Source organism: Onychostruthus taczanowskii, unplaced genomic scaffold (assembly GCF_017590055.1).
Source record: "Onychostruthus taczanowskii isolate IOZ18803 unplaced genomic scaffold, ASM1759005v1 scaffold43, whole genome shotgun sequence".
Classification (NCBI taxonomy): Eukaryota; Metazoa; Chordata; class Aves; order Passeriformes; family Passeridae; genus Onychostruthus; species Onychostruthus taczanowskii.
In genome coordinates this window covers 5,221,536-5,241,779 of record NW_024501792.1, presented here as the reverse complement: position 1 = coordinate 5,241,779, position 20,244 = coordinate 5,221,536, and the positions used below count along the sequence as shown (strand labels likewise).

Sequence of the window (20,244 nt, the reverse complement as noted above, 5' to 3'; positions counted from 1 at the left end):
AGCATAACAATTCAACCCAAAGCCACTTCTTTTTGTCTGGCTCCTTCCTTTCTCTGTATTAATTTCAATTCCATCAACGAGGCAGTTGCATAACTGTTGTTTGTAATTGCTGTCACGTCAACCCTGAAACTGATCACTGCAACACTGAAGTTATATAAAAGGTTTTGTTAGGATTTTTGTTATTTTTCTCGTTTAAATTGTGGGAAGATGAAGTCCTACCCTGGAGAGATGTTTTGGTTTTCTAAGCTCTGTTGTCTATTAGTCTTGTGCTTTGGTGTCTTTTCTCTCCAGTTTTGTTTTGCACAGTGCAAGGGTCTGTTTATGCACAGAAACTCTCCAAAAAGTTCTGTGCACCCCACTAATACACAGGCTAGAAAATAAACTCTGCTGAGTCAGAGAAGCTACTGGCAAAAGTGAAGTTCACAAAATGGGTTTGCTCTTAAGGAGCAATTTAAATTTCTGGCAAGGCAGACTATTTAAATGCTTCAGTGGCTGGAATTGTATTTTACCTTGTTCTTCCAAAACCAGCGGGCTGTTTCCATGCAATGATGGAGTATCAAACCCCGTGGGATCATTTCTCCTTGTGTGTCACCTAAACACACAGAACTGCTCCTGGAACTGAGGGTCAGCTCCTCCAAACTCCTCTTGCTGTCCTTGCTCCTCCTGAGCACTCCTGATTATCCCCTTTGACCCAGGGGTGTGCTCACCTGGGAGGGAGGCTTCTCCTGCCCCCAGAGACTTTAAATGATCCATTTTACCTCTCATTTTCTGTCTTGCTAGAGGCACAAATGTCAGGGCCATACTCACAGGTCTCTTGAGCCCAAGGTAGTCTGAAAGCCATTCAGCACTGCAGACAGAAATGCTTCAAGGCAACAAATAATTAAGGACTTTATTTTGACATCAGTGAATTGTACCCAATACTTACTGCACTTATGTTCTTTCATGCTTAAAAGCAATCTGTTTGTAGCTGACATTGTTTTTTCTTTTAAAAAGTCTAGACAATGTCAGATTCTGCAAGGGGAAAAAACAAAAGAGAAAAATATACTGAAGCACCATCAATGCTCACTCCCTCCTCAAAGGAAAACCTTTTAAGACCAGAAAATATATCTGTTTCTTACAGTATCTTGTCTGTCAGTCCTGCCTCCCTGGGGAGGAGAAGCTTGTTTAGAGATGGGCATGGGATGGAAGGAAACCACATCTCTCATTCCCACTCCAAAATCAAGAGAAGCTCGTGAGGGCTAAACCAGAGCAAAGCAAGGCTCTTGCTGGAGGTCTGAGCTTGTAACCCATTCCATCTGAGCATTACCCAGCAGACAGCAGCACCAGCTGCTCCCGTGGGGAAGCAGCAAGGAAGGAGCTGGTCAATTGATGTTTTCACATGGTCATTGTTCAAAATTCCTTCTGGATGAGGACACATGGATTGCTGCTGTTCAGGGGAACAGGCAGCAGTCTGTGAAAAAAAAACTGTCACTTCTGAGTGCTGGGAGCTTTGCAGAACAGATTTCAAGCACCTAGGGAGGCACAGGGGAGACTGGGAATGCAGTTTAGCCAGATGCAGTGCATGCATTCTTAAAGACACTCCCACAGGAACCCAGTGGTGTTTGAAATGAGAGGGGTGTGTGTCAAAGTCAGGGCACAGCCATTCAACACATTACATTTAATTCATTAATTTCATAATTTGGATAGAAGAGTTCAAACTTCAACAGTGAGGTAAAGGTTCAAGTGAGATACACAAATAGATGCCCTGTGAGTTGTTCTTTCATCTTCACCTGAGACCTTGTGACTGAGACAAAGGCAGCTCATGCTCAAAGGCAATTAACTCAAGCCCTGAGAGTGGTTTTCAAACACACAGATCTCACTCTGGGTGTTTGTGGCCTATTTCTCAAGGATTTGTGAAAGGCAGCTAAGGAAATCAGGGCTACTGTCAGGGAATCTGCTATTCAAGCATGCTTGTGTGCTCTGAAAAGCTGTTAACAGACCCCAAACTCCACAAGGACTGCACCCCAAACTCTGGGCTGTAAGAAGGGCTCTGCCATGGGCACACCTCCCCTGTCTGCATGCTCAGGGTCTCACAGTGGTGATGTTACCTCACTGCTCTGGAGATGCAGCTTGTGGAAAGCACTTTATGCATAACCCAAGCCAGGTTTCTCTCAGCAGCTTCATTTTCCTGGGGATATCAGCTGGGCAGGAATGGTGCAATCAGCCCTGGGAGAACTCTTGTCCCTGCTCTGCCACATTCTCAGTTGCTGAGTCTGGTCTTAGCTCAGACACTCTCCTCTAAGCAAAAGAAATAATCCTTCATTACTGTCAGGAATAAAATGCTGAATGCTTTAAGGAAGCCACACAAAAAGCATCAATAGTGTGCTCTTGCTTTGTTAAGGGTGCCTAAAAGATGTTTAACACAGAACATATGGTCATGCTTTGGAAAAACCTGCTCCAGTCACCAGCCCAGGCCTCGCCATCCACCCACAGTGCCCTGGCCAGCTCTGGGGTGCTGTGAATGCACAGCTCCACCATCCACCCAGGGGTGCCTGCCCAGCTCTGGGGTGCTGTGTGTGAATTTAACCTTCACCATCCACCCAGGGGTGCCTGCCCAGCTCTGGGGTGCTGTGTGTGAATTTACACCTTCACCATCCACCCAGGGGTGCCTGCCCAGCTCTGGGGTGCTGTGTGTGCCTTTGCAGTCAGCCAGAATTTACAGCAGACTCCAAATGGGACCTGGTTTTAAAGAAACAGAATTTTTGCTTTCATGGGAGACCCAAGCCTCTGTGTGTCACACTGCATCCTCTCCAGGCCCTAAGCAGATGAACTCCCTCTTCCAATTTTGCTCTTGGTTCAGACACCTGTCCCTAGGCATGGTCCTCAGTGCAAGGAGAGCTCAGGATTTAGAAACTCTCAAGCCCTCCCCATGCTCATCGTGGCTCCAGCTACTCTGCACCAGGGAGTGCTTTTCCATTTTGTGTCTCACTGCTGTGTCAGACACTGAGCAGTTTGGCAGCTGGTGTATAAATCACTCCAGCCTGCTTGTTATTGAGCTGGGGTAGAGCAGAGTTGCATCTTCAGCCAAGCACTTACCAACCTGCCATTTTCCCAAGTTATGTGTTGATCCAGCCAGGATTGCAGCTCACTCACACAGGTGGGTCTGTAGGAGGAAAGTGATTTTAATTGCAAGGGTTGTAGAAACAGCAGAGATGGATTTTAAGTCCCACACTCTGAGCTGTTTCATGACTACTTTGAAGCTCACAGCTGCCACTACAATGACTGCCTACTGGACTTTTTAAACACCTTCTGCTTTGGCTAATTTGATTAGGCTCCCCCTTGGCTTTCCATCAACATCACCCGTGGAAAGTTGGCCCCAGCACTTTTGCAGAATGAGGTCTAAAGAGAACATGAACAGAAGGCAATCTAATATACAAAGGAAAATGAATCAGAAATGTGCACTTTATTCTTAGTACTCTGTACTCATGTAACTTCTCCAACCATTTATTATTGTTAATTTTGTTTTAAACTACCTTTCTCCCAGTGACAGCTTCAGCACCAGTGAGTTCTCCTCATATCAGCTTTTTTGGTTCTAAGCAAAGCTATAAGAGAAGGTAGCTCAAGGGACAGAGTTGCACCTTCTCACTGAAGATCCAGGTTACTCTGTTGTACTGCAAGGCAAACGCTGGCAGAGTTAAATAACGACACAAAGCAAAGATATACTCCATAAAACATTAATATTTTAATGAAAAATCTTAGCTTCATATTTCTATCCAAAGACACTCAAAACTAGTTTTTCTCCCCCCTTAATTTTGACCTATAATGGGACCAGTTTGGAGATTTTTTTTTTGTATTTTGGAACTTTTTTTTTAAAGATTAAACAACCAGGCTAGCAAAAAGGTACCCAATACATACTTTTCTTATATCAAACAAGCTAGTATTTCAATACAATGTAACTATACAGAATATATACATTACACGTATGATCACAAAGCAAACACTACAGGCTCAGAACAGATTTGAAAAAACGTGATATTCACATTGATTACAATAACTCTAAAAATGATTGTAACGTTGAAACGGCACTTAGTTTACAAAAAAAGTCACAAAAATATATATAGCCACCAAGAACTATGGTTCCTGAAAAATACTAATAGCCAGATAGTATTATATAAAATGTGAAGTGTATTTAAACATCGTATACATTAAAAAACAAAACCAAAACCCAAAACCAATTCTGTTAGGTCAATAAACATGCCAAGTAATCTAGCTGTGGCCAGCATCAACAAGAGAAGCTGTACTGTGGATGAGATGATGACTGGATATACGGCTGGTGACTGGAGACTGGCACAGTTAAGGGGGTTTCACTGTTACTAAAATGCACAAAGAAGCCCAACAATAATTTAATTCACATTTTTTTTTCCTCCAGCTTCCACTTTTCCCTCTTTGGGGTTTCACCATGGGGCAGCACCTCGAGTGAAGGCACTGCAGAACAGAGCAAGGAAGCTGTCCAAGGACTCGGTGTAGCCAGGGTTACAGGTCAGAATATCAAAAGCATGCATCAGCTAAATGAATGGTGAAACAAAATCACTCTTCTGGGGACTTCAGCAACCCTCAGGAAGACTGCAGGTACAGCTGCCACACAGGCTGGTAGCACCAGATCTACTTTGTTTTTTAGTGCAACCAGATTTGTAGCTGAGACCTGTGGGACACGGAGTTACTGCGCTAGCGCACGCGGAGTGAACGAAAATCCAGAGCAGTAAGTACTGTTGCACTAAAAAAATTCACATTTGTTTCTTTTATGGTACATTTCCTCAAATACTTGGAACCCACTCTATTTACCAGGTACCTCTGATGTGGTGAGGTACTGTCTTGAACCCTCTTACCTGCCATCACGATGCTATGGGATTTATTATGTCTACAGTTGGAGATGAGAACCCTCCAAAACAGGATTTCACCTTGTGAGCAAAAGTCGAACGTAAGCGGCCTGAATGAAAATCAGCTATTTTCCATATTCTGATGGTGTGGAAGTTGCAATGGATGCAGGAGCAGCAGGTGCTCCTCCATCTGAATTCTCTCATCCCTGCAGGGTGCACAAAGCTCCTGCTGGATTTGCATATAAAATGCTTCCTGGTTTGTCTCTGAGAGAGACCAGCACTCACCTCAGCGCTCCCACGCCCGGGGCTGCAGGGTGCAACCAGCGACCAAGAAGTGCCTGAAGCCCTCATATAAAAACCTTAAACCATAGCTTAAAAACAATAAAATTTCATCCCGCAGGGGACATATAGGGATCATAGTCTTATAAAATATATTTGACTGCATTGGCAGCTATTACTTTTTTAAAAAGTTTAAATTCACATCTTTTAGACTCAGAATCCATGTGAAGCCAGAAGCATTTTCAATACCCGAGTCTACTGATCTCTCAGTATGAGAGACTTGACCGCGGTCTCTGCGAGCCTGACAACCGAACTCCAGCTGTGGGAAACGCCACTTGGGCTGGCCCTGCTTGCAGCAGGAGGGCTGAACCACATCAACCCTGACCCTCGTCTAGCAGACACAGAAATGCATACTAAATAATGGATTGTTTTGGGAGGGAGGGAAAAAAAGCTAAGAAGAAATAAGAAAATGCATCCCAGAATTCAAAACCCTCTGAAAGAAATGTATGTTTTAGGTTTAATCCCAAGTGTAGTTTAAGGCAAGTTTTTTCTATTTTAGTTATCTCTCTTGCTCTGTTTGGAATCCAAGCACATTAGCAACATAAATTGTTTTAAGATGTCCTGTGTTTTTACATCTCTCTTGTGAAGAACACCAGCATTTCAAAGAACTGAACAGTTCCAACAAGTTGGAGAGGAGAAATAAAATGGTGTTTGCATTTAAACTGTATTCATTTCTATGGAGAAAAGAGATACTAACAAGAAACAATTACAGACAGGAAAATTAACAAGTAAACCCAACCCTAAACCAACCAAACAAAATCCTCCAAGAACTCCATTCTCCTCCAGTTGAACCAGACTGAAAAATGAGAACTAAATTAAGATGTTACCCAGAGATTAGGAGGCTGAAAAGATAATGTGTAACACACAATGCAATGAATAATGAACCCCAGGCCTTGCCTTGTACCTCAGTGCTAATGATTCTTATTTTCTTTTCAAGGAAGAACGGGTCAGAGCTATAAAGTCTTTGTAACTTTCCCCTTTCTCTTTGGTATTCTGAAAGCAATTTGCCTTCTGACTCAAAATTTTAAGTCTCAAAAATCCAATATCCAGGTATGTCTATGGTGTATTTGTACCTTCTCACCAATGAACTCTTTAGCAAAATACTTCAGGGATGGAGATGATCAGATTCTAATGATCGGATTATGTCCTCCACCTCATACCTGACCACCTTTGATTATTACATCTCTGCAGTCAGGAAATGTGGTTTGAGTGAAGCATTGTTCAGAACATGAATCACAAAGGACTCTCATTTACCTGTGTAACATATCAGGAAAAAGAGAAAATGCTGGATTTGAGCTCAGTGTTGTAGCCCTCTAGGTCACAATAAAGCTCAGCAAAAGGCATTGTCTTGTCTCACTGGCTTCTCAGAGAAATCAGAAGTGAAGAGAAATGGTCTCTAAATTCAGCTCATCAGCAGACACTGGGCTATTTCACAGTACAGCAGCCCAGAAAAAGCATTTCTCCTTCAAGCCCTTTTAAGAAGCCTCACAAAGGTAGATATAATCAAGACTGAATTGCAGCACAGAACTTCTTTGCAGCATGTTTCTAAAACACCCTTTGGATCTGGTGGAGAAACCTCATTCCAGCAACTTGGAAAGTACTTAAATCCCAACTGTTTTCGCTCTATTTAACTAAAATATGTGGGTTTAACCTAAAAAGAGAAAAATTGTTGAAGTCACTGAAACCCTTTAAACACTTTCCAAAGGTCAATAAACTTTTTTCCTTACAAAAGCTGGCTATTAATAGAAAGAACTCAGTCTCAGAGAGTATCAGAGCTGCCTGGGCTGACTGAATACAAATTGATGTGCAATATAATACGACTTTTGTGTCTTCTGTTTCTTCAGGAGCAACCTTTCTCTATTGGTTTCATTTCCTCCTCATGTTTGCATAAAACAAATCTGGCCAGAAAGCAACAATTTACAAAAAACAAGACTCAAAACTAAGGGAGTATATCATGCCTTTGGAATACTGAGATCAAGCAATACCTACTCACTCAGCACATCATCTGTAGGCCGTGGGCATTTGGCATCAAACACTGAGTTAACTTCAGAAGCTGTAAGAAAAATCACAAATCTCCTAATGTACTTCCTAATTTAGGTTTCAAAGCAGTACTTGAGCCCAAACAGCCTTGACCAAACAAGACTCACTGCTCTGAAAATCCCACACCCTCCATTTGTAGCTTTTTCTAAATATGGAAAAATGAAATTGCAAATATTTCAGTTTATTGCTTGCTTGAGCTGTGTGTGTAGCTGGAGTAATGGCCTTTAATAAACCGAGTTGGCAAGGATTTAAAGTGTTTTGAAACAGGAACAATTCATCATTGCTCTATAGGCTTTTTGTAAACAACCCCCTGTTGGTTAGAAAGTTGTCCTTAGAGAGAATAAATTGCTTGTTTTATCCAAAACAGGCTAGTAAAAATCTCTGAAGCTATACATACATATGTATAAACAAAAAAATGTGCAATAATGCACAAAAGAGCTTATTTTTTCGATCTGTAAACTCCCTCTAGCTAGCTCTCAGATTAGTAAAAACACAGTGTGTATGTGAGGGGGCAATGATCAGAACTGCAAATAATCTGGCCAGGGTTTAAGAATTTTCCTTTGTGGTTCCCCATCTACAGACAGGTACAGTCAGGAGATATTTGTCAGGCTTGCATGGCTAAACACTTCTCCATCATTCCCAATTCCTGGTGCACCTTTAGACTTTCCATGCCTAGCCTCAGCTGGGCAGATCTGTTTAGGCTATTTGATCAAGCAGTTTCTAAAAGGACTGGAACAGAAGAAGTAGGAATACCTGGCATTCATCTGGGCTGGACAGGGATGGTGTGTTTTGAAGAAGTGTGTGACTGTTCCTTTCAAAACCGCTCACCATTTCCAAGCACAGGGCACAGTAAGGGCTTTGAAAAACAGCAGGCACATATAGGAAGTGTCACTTCTTTATGCAGAAGATTAAAGCATCCACTCAAAACTAGTCAAAACTGTTCAATCATGGTTTCCAATGCATCCTTTTGTTTATCATTTGAAAAAGGTTTCCTCTGATTTCTTTCCCTTAACCAGAGGGCCTGCAGAAGCAAGAGAAACTTAATGAGCTGCTCTAACTGTGGAAGAAGGAATAGTTAAAGTGATCTGAATCAGTTGTTCTTCTTTAGAAGTATATCACAGCTTCCATGATGTTCTGACAAGATCTTTTTTTTGTGCAATCAGTCTTAAATATTTTCACAGAAGTGATCATTCAGTCATGAAAAATAATGTAACATCTGTCGCAGTTTTCAGTTTAAAGCGTAGCTTACAAAGTAAAAAGGGGAAAATCTCCCCACTTTTCGTTTAAAAAAATTAAATTAAAATGTACAGGACCAAACACAGGCACTTTCCAAAGAACAAAAATGAAACCAAACCATGAATTATTCGATAGTAATAGATGACAGCTCCGGTTTGGGAGGGTCACCCGCGGCTGCCTCAGCAGTGGTGTTAGTCTTTGGCTGCTCTGGCACATCTTCTTCCTTCTCTGCCAACCCACCCAGAGACCCCAAGGGGAAAGTGCTTTCACAATTCTGAGTTGACGACACCTGTGAAATGACAGGCATTTGGACAGAAGAGTTGCTTTCAAAGCCATGCTCCCCTAGCTCATACTGCCCGAGGGTCTCCTCTTGTTCCTGGTTTAAGTAGTCCGGTACTAGGAAGTCACTGGAAGAGGGGCAAAGGACAGAAGAGAAATGTCATTTCTCACACCATGGTATCAGCTCCATCACACAAGCTACACACTGCATTGACAGAGAACAATGTACCCATTTCACATTGGCCAAGATCATGGCACTGACATACTCCACTAAGCACCGTGACCTGGTTCTCATTTCCACACACACAGAATTTATTCAATGGCATCTATTTCACATCCATATTTCCTACACAGCAACTTCTTATTATGAGATTGTATCACCTTGATGAGAATGAAAGTTAATGTCTGGAACACATTTGGCACTGAAAACCTCACTGAAAAAAAGGGAGCACTCGGGCTTTAAAAATAGAAACAAAAATGAGTTCAGCACTGGCAAAATGTGGCCCTTTCCATGTCTGAGGTACAGCATCCCCCAGAGCAGCAGCAGGACTTCCCTCTGAGTGGGCAGGCTGGGACCAGGGCCACCAGGTGAGGCAGCTGAAGGCAGAGGGAGCTGCCAGCTGCAGTGGGGGTGTGATCCTGACATGTATCACGCTCCTGAGAAAAGTATGGAATTGCATTTCCTTCCTCTTTTAATCCTTTCTGGACAATGCTTCTGCTGTGCACTCTTAACAGCTGAGGGCTGAGTGGATCCAAAGAAAAGCCACCAAATGCTCCAGTTGTACTTTCAGAGCATCAGGACATAATGGAAATAAATTTCTTTGCAAGTTTTCAGCACCAGACATGAAGTTTGTACTTGAGACAAATATACACATGTATCACATATATGCACGTTTGTATGCTTTGGTTCACCTGGCAATGCCTCAGTTAAAAGAAATCCTTAAGTGACAGAAGCATTCACTGCTCCAACCCAAACTCACAGCCAGCTCTGCTAAACCTCATGTTTGTCAAATCAGACTGAAGGAAGGGCTACAGGCAACTAAAATCACACCCTTTAACGTGACTTTAATTTGCTGACAACAATGCAGTGCTTACCACAACCAGGGCATCACCCTGCAGAGTGTTTGCTCCAGTTTTGGCACAAGAGCCAAGAACAAGAACTGTGTAAGCCCACAGATATGAAGCACTTGTACTTTTAAACAATATTCTGCTGAAAGAACAGCATCTGGCTTTCTTGCTTTGTTTTTCAATCTTTTTCATCCTACGTCACTCCTGAGGTAATCAAATAGAACAAAATACTCAAATGTTTTTTGTGGGAAGAAGAATAATGTCTGGAAATCAGGAGGGGTGGGATTGTGATGCTGTAACATTCAGAACATGTCTTTTGCATTGCTGAAGGCAGATGACTTACACACCAAGCTGCACTCTCTCTGTAGATTTAAGAGCTGGAAGACCTTCCTGTCTTCAATTTGTCTCATCCAACTTTTGTATTTTCTATCTCAAATTCCAACAATTATATTTATATCAATGAGAGAACACAGTGCTCATCTGATACCTCAGAACTCTTTTAATAGTCTTTAGCAGTGCATTTGTGAGATATGCCAAGTCTTTTGTGCCCTGATAAAAAACGTCCAAGTGGCCCTTACTATTTCCAAACCTATTAGTCTAATCATTTAGTAATGTTATCTAAAAAATGAGAAAGGAGAAGGTCTGGAGTCGTGCAATCTTTCCACAGTGTTAAGCAAGCACTTCAAATGAAGTAGGAAGTCTGTCCCCTATGAAAGTGAACAGGCTATGTACAAGATTTTGAAAAGCAAATCAATAGCAAATCACCAATACTGCAGTACAGAACACTGGGGCTTCACACCATTGGCCTGGCCATAGGTACGACTGAAAAGAGAAATTAAGTAACCCAGAACCAGCCTCTGCATATCACTGGATTCTTCAGTAGCCTCCTATACAGCTCCCATGCTGTAAGACAGATCAGATACAACAGAGAGTGGAGCAGGAATCAATCTGACTGGAATTAGCTGGCAACCTGATGAGAGGCACAGCAGGCTGCCCTGAAAGCAGGAAATGATGATCTAAGGAAAAAAAAAAAAAGAAAAAAAAGAAAAAAGCAAGTTTCCCTGTTAGGTTTTTGCTGTGCACCTCACCTGCTCTGGAAGTAGTTTGCTAGCTCTGACGCTTCATGGTTCAAGCTCCTCAGGTGAACGATTAAATTTCCAGAGTTGGTGAACATGGCGCCGCATGTTTTGCACTCGTAAATCCGAGGCTTGCGGATAATGTGCCGGGAAACCCGCATGTGGTGTTTATATTCCCCGAAGGAAGTGAAAGTGGCACTACATATCTGGCACCGGAAACAGCGTTTACCTTCGTGCTTCAGGCGATGCATCTTGAGCGAGTAAGCTCGGGTGAACTTTTTCCCACAGCGGTCACACTGAAAGGGTTTAATGCCTGCGGAAGAGAGAGCACGAGCACCTTCACCTTGTGAGAAACAACTGCTCACTTTGAAAATTTAAAAAGGTTTACTGAACCTTAACAAAAATACAACAAAGGACTACGTAAGGAAAAAGCTGCAGCACTGGGAACTGCCCCTCGTGCATGCTACGTGACCAGTTCATCTTAAAGATGGATGCTCAGTCTTTTATACCCCTGGGGGTGCATCAACCAGCCCTGGCCCCTCCCAAAGTCTGTCAGTCGGCTCTTCTTTGCCATTTATCGTGGATTCTGCTTTCTTGTAACTTGATTGGAGATCAGGTGTTGCCATGCTGCACCCCCTGAGCAACAAGCTTTTCCACTCCCAGCTGCCCCATGCCAGGGGCAGATGTACACGCCTTTTTTACCTGTCCTAGACAACCCAGGCTGTCTGATGGCAACAATACAGGGGGGGGGAAAAGGGAACTATGGGGAGAACAGAAGACATCTAAACTACAATAACATAACTACACATTACTAAAGCTTTTCTTAATATTCACACAATAGCCATCTTTTAATTGCGAGAGCCAATCATCTCATTATGCATCTGTAAGAACCGTGTGTAACACAGGCCAGGGCAGAATCCTCCCCACAGGGACAGCGGCTCTAGGTGGTCACAGCACAGCCCTGCTTGAGGAAGAGGTTCTCTGTTAACTTTAAAAAGGCAGAAATAATTAGAGCAGAGCTGCAGTCCCTCAGTAACGACCTCCAGGAAATCTCATGGCTGTGACCTGTCCCAAGGCTCCTTCCCCACGGTTTAAAGGAGCACAAGCCCCCAGGATTAAAGATCCCAGGCTCAGCCAACAAGGACCTGATGCTGCAGTCATCTCCTGTGCCTTTGAACTCCTTTGATCTCGGCAGATTCTTGTGCCAGACTGGTTCCCAACAATGCAATTATCAGCCTATCCTTAATTGCAATGTTTTTTTCTGGCTGCCTTTGGCCTCGGAGAAGTGTTCTGGCAAGGGACTGTGTGCACAGGGACGCCCCTGTAATGCAGCAGCAATGGTGATAAAAGGGGCAGTAGGAGCCTTTATATTGCGTGGGAACCTCGTTGTACAAGAATTTTCGGCAACTTTGCATGACTGACAGCTCTCTAAGACAGTTGAGCTTCATGCCTCTCATTTTTTTCTTGTATTAATTTAGAAACTTTTTCTTGTATTAATTCTAGAAATTCAGTTCCGAACTCATGTTTCATTTTTTACCCTAAAACATGTGAGCTCTGCAACATGTTGCAGTGGCTGAGTGTGTAATCACACAAACAGAACTATTACAAGATAAAAGTGTGAGTCACCAAAACCTCAGGATTTAATAAAAAGTCTGAACTGCAGAAAGTGGGAAAATCCAAACATGAGGCTAAGAATCTGGAATATGGAGCTCTATTCATAATAGGGCTGTCAAGGAATAAAAAAGATTTTCTCAAAAGGCTGAATGTGCATCAACCCTGGCTGTTAATTCCCCCAGTCTTTCACTCTGCTTTCCTTACTTTCAAAGGAGGAGGTGAACTTTTAATTGAGGGCTTTTAGACAGAGAAAGCTGTAGTTAAGGTTACACTGAGACACCCTGTTAAGCATGTGAAAACAAGTTAATAAACTGGAATATGGTTTGGTGGAGCTCAAACTTTTCATGCTTTCCTACTGTCCAAGGGCACCTATTTCCTCTGGTAGTTTAAGGGAAATCTCTTTAGCCATTTTGCTCATGTGAAAACACTTTCAACATTTACAAGCTTTGAGAGTTCTTTTGCATGTTAATTATTCTAAACCAGCTATTCAAAGCTCTCCCAACTTTACCCAGGGATTGTCAGTTGACAAGTGGACCAGAGATGCTTTGCTGTCAGATTTTAACAGGCCTGGGATCATTTTGCACCTGATATGCCCACAGAATTTGCTTTTTCAAGTATTAAACACATATCTGGTAATTTTCCTTGAAAGGATTCAACAAATAATTGTTGACAGGGAAAAAATGACACCTTCTCAGTTGTGGCTGCTCTGTCAGAATGGCTCAGGCTCTGTGTGCAGGTAAGAGTCAGACTCAAACCAGGAAATGCTAAACTATGAGACTTAGTGACCAAGTGCAATAACCCTTCAATATTCCCTTTATTCCCTCAAATGTCAATGCTACTGCCACATAGTGCTGACAAGTCTTGAAAACACCAATAGTAAAGACATTGGGGAGTTCATGCTTGGTTGGAAATCAAAATGAATTTGGGGACCAAGACCCAGAGGAGGCATTCACATAAACCTCTGGCTGTCTGTGCTACCTGCAGGAGCTAAATTGATAATCAAACCAATTCAGTTGTCCTGCAATCCCTCCAAAAATTCTGAGATCCAAAGGCATACAATCTCCTTCAATGCAAGGACACATCATATTTTCTTATGGCTGCAAGTCTCCTCTGAAACACAGCAGAGAACTGCAATACAGCAGAGGAAGAATTTCAATCTACTTCTTTAGTGCAATAAAAGGGCCAAGTATACTTTATTTCATCTCAGATATTTTTCAGGAAAATTACTTATCCTGATGAGTTCCAGGCAATCAGGTTTTTTTCAGTCCACACAAATGCTAATCATCCACGAGCACAACTATCAGCCAGACTCCAGGGATCAAAACAAGCATTCAACGAGACAAACCCCTACCCAGTCTTTCTGAAATCAACTCTCAAGCACTTGGCAAGTGAGTGGAAAAGCTGCATTATTACAACTGCTGCAGAGCAAGGCTGAGTCAGGAATTTGGGGAGCAGGGCTGTTCCTTACCTGAGTGGATAAGCATGTGTTGTTTCAGGTTCTGGATGCGAGTGAAGCGCACCCCGCACGTGGGACACTGAAAGGGTCTGTCGGGACCGTTTGGGCTGGGCCTCTCTGTGCTGCTGGTGGAAGGAGCAATGTAGAGTTGGTAGGGATACTGAACGTTCTCCAGACTACAAAGAAAAAAGGCACTCATTTACAAAATAAGCCAGAGAAATGACCCAAGAAACCTTGTCTGAGAAAATCTGAACCTTGAGGGCTTTTGTGGGAGAAGGAAGAGACTGGCACATCACATTTCTGCTGAAATCTCATTTATTCTGGACATCTCTGGGTCTGTAGCAATGTGTCTGATCTGCACCTGAAATCTTACACTCACTGACTCTGCACATCGGAGCACACCCAGGGAATAAGCTCAGAATTCTGTTTCTTTGGGCAACAGGCCTGAGCACAACTGCAAACTGAACATTATTTTCCAGGCGTGGGCATTTTCTCCAGCACATCGATGACTTGCAATCACTAAACAGTCCCTGAGGAAGAGTTTATAGAGCTGAGCAAATGAAAAGCAAAGGAGTATTTTGAAGCTTCAGTGATATTTACAAATGAAATTAAAGCCAATTAATTTTTCATCTCAATCCAAGCTCCATCAACAAATACAAGTATCTACAACTGCGTATTTCTAAGTATAAAATATTAATCTAATGAAGTAATACTTGCTCCTTGTCTGATTCAAAAAGCTCCATGAGCAGAGCTCCAGTGCTGTGTTTAAAGAACAGCACATGAACTGCAATGAGGAACAATTTAACTTTCAAAGTAATTTATTTAAAACTGACTAATTGCTCCTCCATAGCCTCCAGCTGCAAACTGTTTAAGCGAACTATAGTGCTCTAATCCAAGTCCTCTGGCAGGGAGCTTGCTAAAGGGCACAGTGAAATAAGAACAAATCTGCTGGTACAAACATGGGAACAACAGGGCTTGTACTTACCTGGGGCTTCCCCTCCCTGAGCACTAAGGTCTGCATTTTTGGTGAAATACCATTTCAGCTGCTCCCAGCCTGCTGAAAGATCAGCCACCACTGGCAGCAGGGAACTGCTCTGACCCTGACCATCCATGGCCAGCACATTGCAGCTTTAGCTTTACTGAACTGAAATGTCTGAAATGTCCTGAGCAAAGATGCAATGATGTCTCCTCACAGTCAGAAAGTTTTCCTAACTGAGGAAATCCTTCTGCTGCTCTGCTTCCCCCTCAAGCCAGAGGGCTGGCTTCAGGGTTGTGCTGGATTTGGGGATTTCTAACACTCACACAAATGAAACATGCACTGTGCACAAATACACTTTCCTAGGCGTCATACAAAAATGCACAAAGCAGCTCAGCACAGGAGGGCAGAAGTAGGATAATCTCTTTAAAATCAACACTTAAACTGTCTTTACTCTGGAAAAGGATGCCACTACAGCTGTGAGGACAGGGGGATATCTGAATTCTGAGTGCAGAACTCTCAGCAGCAAAAGTTCCAGTTGTAAAATTTATCTGGAGAGAGAGCACCAGGTATCTCTTGATACACACAAGATTAAAGGGTTTCCTGTAGGAGTTTAGTAACATTCAGTCTGTAAAACCCTGAAGATTTCTGACCTCACATGGCACTGGAGGAAGATTTGCACTAAAGAAGAAATTTTCTTGTCCTTGAACTTTTATACACAGGAGGGTCCCAGAGCTGTGGAAAACAGAGATGCTGACAGACTTGCTGATCTGTGATAAAGGGAATATTTGCAAGAGCAAAGTCACTAGCTCCTGCCCTGGGCCTGGCAGAATGGAGCTTTTTGCCATTTTGGGGTCTAAAAAATGCCAACTGAGGCTTTTTGAAACAAGTGAGAGTATTTTAAACACAGGTTCTGATTTTTCTAACCAAATTCCTGACCAACTCTGGCACTCCACTTCCTTTTTTATCCATGTAGTGTGCTCAAATAAGAATAACATTTGGGTTTTGTGACAACAAAGAATTTCATCTTCTGACATGTTCTTAGGTGCTGCCTCCCTCACTCCTGTGTTAGGGACTGTGAGGAGGCACAGGCACGTTGTGCTCCTGGAGCTTTCTCAGGAGACACCCAAAGTAGGGCAGCAATCAGGAGCCACAGCTCTCCTTTTGCTTCCAGCTCTCTTGGGCTTGCTCAGCCTCCATGCCTGTGCTGGTGCCACCTCCTCCACTGGAGAAGTGCTATGGGCACAGCTCCACAGCAGAAATTGAGAATGAAGTCTGGTTTTTAAATTGATCCATCTTTCATGGTGAGGAGGGCTGATTAAAGCAGATCTAGTGGGAATCAGGAGGCTCTCCAGCTATCAGTGCCTGGCTTGTCTTTTCCCATGCTCACACTGCCAGCAGGGTGAAATACCTTTTTGGTGACATAACTTAGCACCATGAAGAGATTATATTTGAAACATTATTAGATTTTTCTCTCCCCTGCTTCTTTTTCCCCCACATTTATTTAATTTTGCACAACTTGCAATTTGTGATCAATATGGCATTTAACAGCTGAGATTTGTCTGACATCTCCAAGAACTTCTGTATCAGCTACACAGAGAGAGGTTTCAAATGTTGGCACTGAAATATCCTACTTGCACTTTTTCTTCTTTTCACCCTGAGATTATTTACTATGCAGAACTAAACTCTGACAAACATGAATGCCAAAATGCCAGTGAACCTGGAAATGTTCATTATTTGCAAATAACAATTATTTTAGAGAAGTGGAGGTTCTCATTCTATTGGATCAGAGAGACCTTTTATAACTTTTATAACTGAGCTACTCCTTTTAAAGTGCAGCCACAAACTGATTGAACTGTTAAAGGAGTCAAGATTAGAAAAGTGTGTAACAATCCAGATGTGAAATACCAGAGAAAGAATAGATAAGACTTCACTGGAACAGTAATTTTAATGCTTAACAGACTCCTGTGTGCCTATTAAGCTGACAACAATTACATGTGACCTACTGTTTATGAAATAGTGATTATGCAGGAGGCCAAATTAATGCTGTTAAATAATTAAGACAGAAACTCAAGAGATAAGACATCTTAGTTTTTGAAATGCTTATGATTCCTCCCAGAGTGACATGGATGTAATATTGAGACACCTTTAGAGGGACTAGTCTTTTGCTTTGTTTTAGAAATAGAAATGTAATATACTGCATTTATTAATATAATAAATGCTTATTACAACATACAGTTTTCAATATTAATTTGCACTGGGTACACACAACTGATTCTGACATTTTGAGAATTTCTAGTGATAAGGAAATGTACAACATGGAGTTAAAGGTGCAGGAAACATTCAAACAGTTTGGGAGGGAAATTTTCACCATCTGTACAATGTATTGATTGGTTTTTTATCATTCAGCTAGACAAACATGATTTACTTTATTCAGAATCCTTATGCCCCCAAAACTGTGTGCCCAAATTGCTGCACAGTGAACAACAGGCCATATTTATTGGCTGCTGTGCCCATCCCATGCTTGAAATGGGAATTTAAGTCATGCGTGAAGGGCTGTCCCAGTGTATTTGAAAGCACTGACAAGACAAATACACACACCCCTGAAAGGAAACTGCTCAGCTCTTGGAAGCACCATTTTACACATTTAACTGGTTCTTGGAATCAGAACGTCCTTGACACTTTCATTTGAATTTATAAAATAAATCTCTTGGTAGTTCTGGAGTCTAAAATCCCCGTGACTCTCAGTTCACTTGTAGTTACTGAAACAGGGTGCAAATTCGAGTTCATTTTCCTGATACTTCTGTCACTCTGAGACTAATTATTTTCAAACTGGGGCATAAACTAAGGTAAATATTCTTTCCTTCTCTGCATGTAAGAGATCTTTTAGCGGGAATTTTCAGTGCGTTTGAAGAATTTTTTATCTTTTTGAATTTTCTATGCAATTTGTGCTGAAACTCTGCAGTTTTATAGGAAATTTCTGAAATAATCCACTGCTGAAAATATGTGTGCCACTTGACTTCAGAATTACAGGTTTAAAAGCCTGGATTAGTTCAAGTGCAACATGTGCTCCTACTATTAATTCAAGCCTTAAGTGCTGGGTGATATTTTTATACTCAGGTTTGTTAGCAGATGGATAAAATCTTCCATGTCATCCAAAAAGTCTTATCTAAGCAGTTATTTTCCCTTTTTAAGGGAAGCGGGACAGATTTTGGATGGAAATGACAGGAAAGATTTTATGAGCTATGAAAATGCAGCTCTTGGTTATTATCTCTATAGGGAGTTTCTCTTGACACAATTTCTGGTAAAACTCCCAAAGGTTTACACTTCTTCCTCAGACCCACTTGTCTTACAAACTCCTGCAAAAATCAGTTTGGAAAAATGTGCTGAGAGAGGGGAGAGCTAAGAACTGGAGCCAGAGCAGCTGAGAGCAGCCCTGTGTGCCATGGGTGGGTACCTCACTTGGCTCTAACAGAACCACGATGTCTCTTTGACCAAACAGACCCAGTTTAGTTTGGTTTTCTCTGCCAACCTTCCCTTATAAGGGATTCCCTTAATAAATCAGCACAGCAAAAGCCTGCTAAATATTTACAGCAAGTGCCACACAGCATCTTGGTGAGAAGCTAAAGGCAGAAAGTTTGGGGGAAGAGATTTAAGGCTGCTCTGCCTCTCCTGTGGCTTGCAGTAGCGAGGTCTGTTGAAGTCAGGGCTAGGCCTTGTTTTCAGTTTGTTGCTTTAGCATGCATGTTTCACACAGAGGTTTAATTAAAATTTATTAATACAGAGCAATGATGAAGAAACAGCATGAACAGGACTGTCTTTCTTCACCAGTGCTGCCTGAAAATAAATAGGAAACAAAAAGCAACGAGTAAGCAGATTCTGACTTTCATCACCTACATTCTTCTAAAGCTTCTGCCCCTCCAGGCACTGATTGTACTTTGATCAACACAGAGAACCCGATGTAGGAACAACTAAACACTGTGGGATTAAGGCTGGGGAGGTTAATTACAGCAGAGCACTTGGTGCAGAACACTCTGCACACCAGGCTGGTACATACCGATCATCATCGTCCGCATGAGCGTTAGTGCCAGAGGTGCTTTGGAGTGTGGGCAATCCCTCTGTAACCCCCTCATCTATTGAGCCTAGGCAAAGAAAAAAGGGCAGTTTAATGCAAATAACTGTTCAAAAAGGGCTGGGGGGCAGGTAAATACACATCAAGCTTGCTTTCCCAAATCTCTGACAGACACTGATAGCTGGGTGATAAAATAATAGAAGTGCCTTGGGAAAGTAATTTAGAACACCCAGAAGTGACTTGTTCCCATCAGCTTCTCTCTGCACAGGTTACCCAGTAAAGTGACAATTCAATAAAGGGCACATATTTGGTACACCTAGAAAATGGAAATGTTAAATACAGCCAGTTTTCAAAACACATCCAGTACTAGCACTGTAAAGCAGAAATGTTACATTCACCTAAAGGGACTATTTTGTCAAATTTTCAAGACTTCCTGAGCAATAAGGAGTTCAAACCTGCTACACTAAGTGGCTTTTGTGTTCCAAATCTTCCATAAATATATTAACTGATAATGTCTTAATTTATTGATAAGCAGCTGAGATAGGAAGAGCCCTTTGGGAAATAAGAAATGCAACACAAAAGAGACCAAACACGTGTTTGTTAGAGAAATGTACAAAAAAACCACTCCTGAGCTCTGCTCAGTTCACCAGCACTGAGGCAAATGTAGCTCAAGGGGCTTGGGGAACAGAATCCAAGGAAATGCAGCATCAAAGCAAACCCACACCTTCATTCACTGATGGGGCTGCTGCTCATCTCTCATCAGCACCAGAGTTTGGTCAAGCAGCCCCTGGATCTCCCCCACTGAATCCACGGGACATGAGCACAGGTGGGGAAGGAGATTTCTCTCCCTGCACCTCCACCTCGAGCACAAGCAAAGTGCAGGACAGGGCCAAAAGCTGCTCTTGCTGCTGGGGTGAAGAAATTCTGCTTTCTGAGAGAGGGGTACAGGAGCCATCTGAATTTGGGGACCCTAAAAGCTCACCAGGAAAATCTAGTAGAATTAGGTGTACGCTGGCAAATGTCAGAGAAAATGGAAAACCAAAGAGAAGGAACAAAGATGGGAAAGGTGAAGCATAAAATGTGCATATTCTGTCAAAAAGAATGAGAGATCTTTGCTGAAGTGAGAGATTCTTGTCTTAACGTGATGCCATGTTATGGGGCCAGTGACAAGAGGAAAACTGCATCTCTGGCAGCTTCACAATTAGTAAAATAAAAATTTTTGATTTTGTTAA

General features: G+C 42.3%; 1 protein-coding gene across 2 annotated transcripts in view; it reads right to left on the bottom strand.

The window, feature by feature from the left end:
• Window positions 1-3,699: 3,699 nt before the first annotated feature.
• ZBTB44 (zinc finger and BTB domain containing 44) overlaps window positions 3,700-20,244 on the bottom strand; it is a 36,890-nt gene continuing 20,345 nt past the window's right edge. Inside the window, exons 3-6 of one of the 2 annotated variants that reach the window (XM_041413914.1) lie at window positions 18,998-19,082; window positions 13,977-14,140; window positions 10,907-11,207; window positions 3,700-8,878 (exon numbers count right to left, since the gene is read on the bottom strand). In XM_041413914.1, the coding sequence (XP_041269848.1) occupies window positions 8,596-8,878; window positions 10,907-11,207; window positions 13,977-14,140; window positions 18,998-19,082 (833 nt within the window). In that variant the 3' untranslated portion in view covers window positions 3,700-8,595. The remainder of the gene's footprint in view (window positions 8,879-10,906; window positions 11,208-13,976; window positions 14,141-18,997; window positions 19,083-20,244) is intronic. The other variant, XM_041413915.1, reaches the window with a different exon arrangement.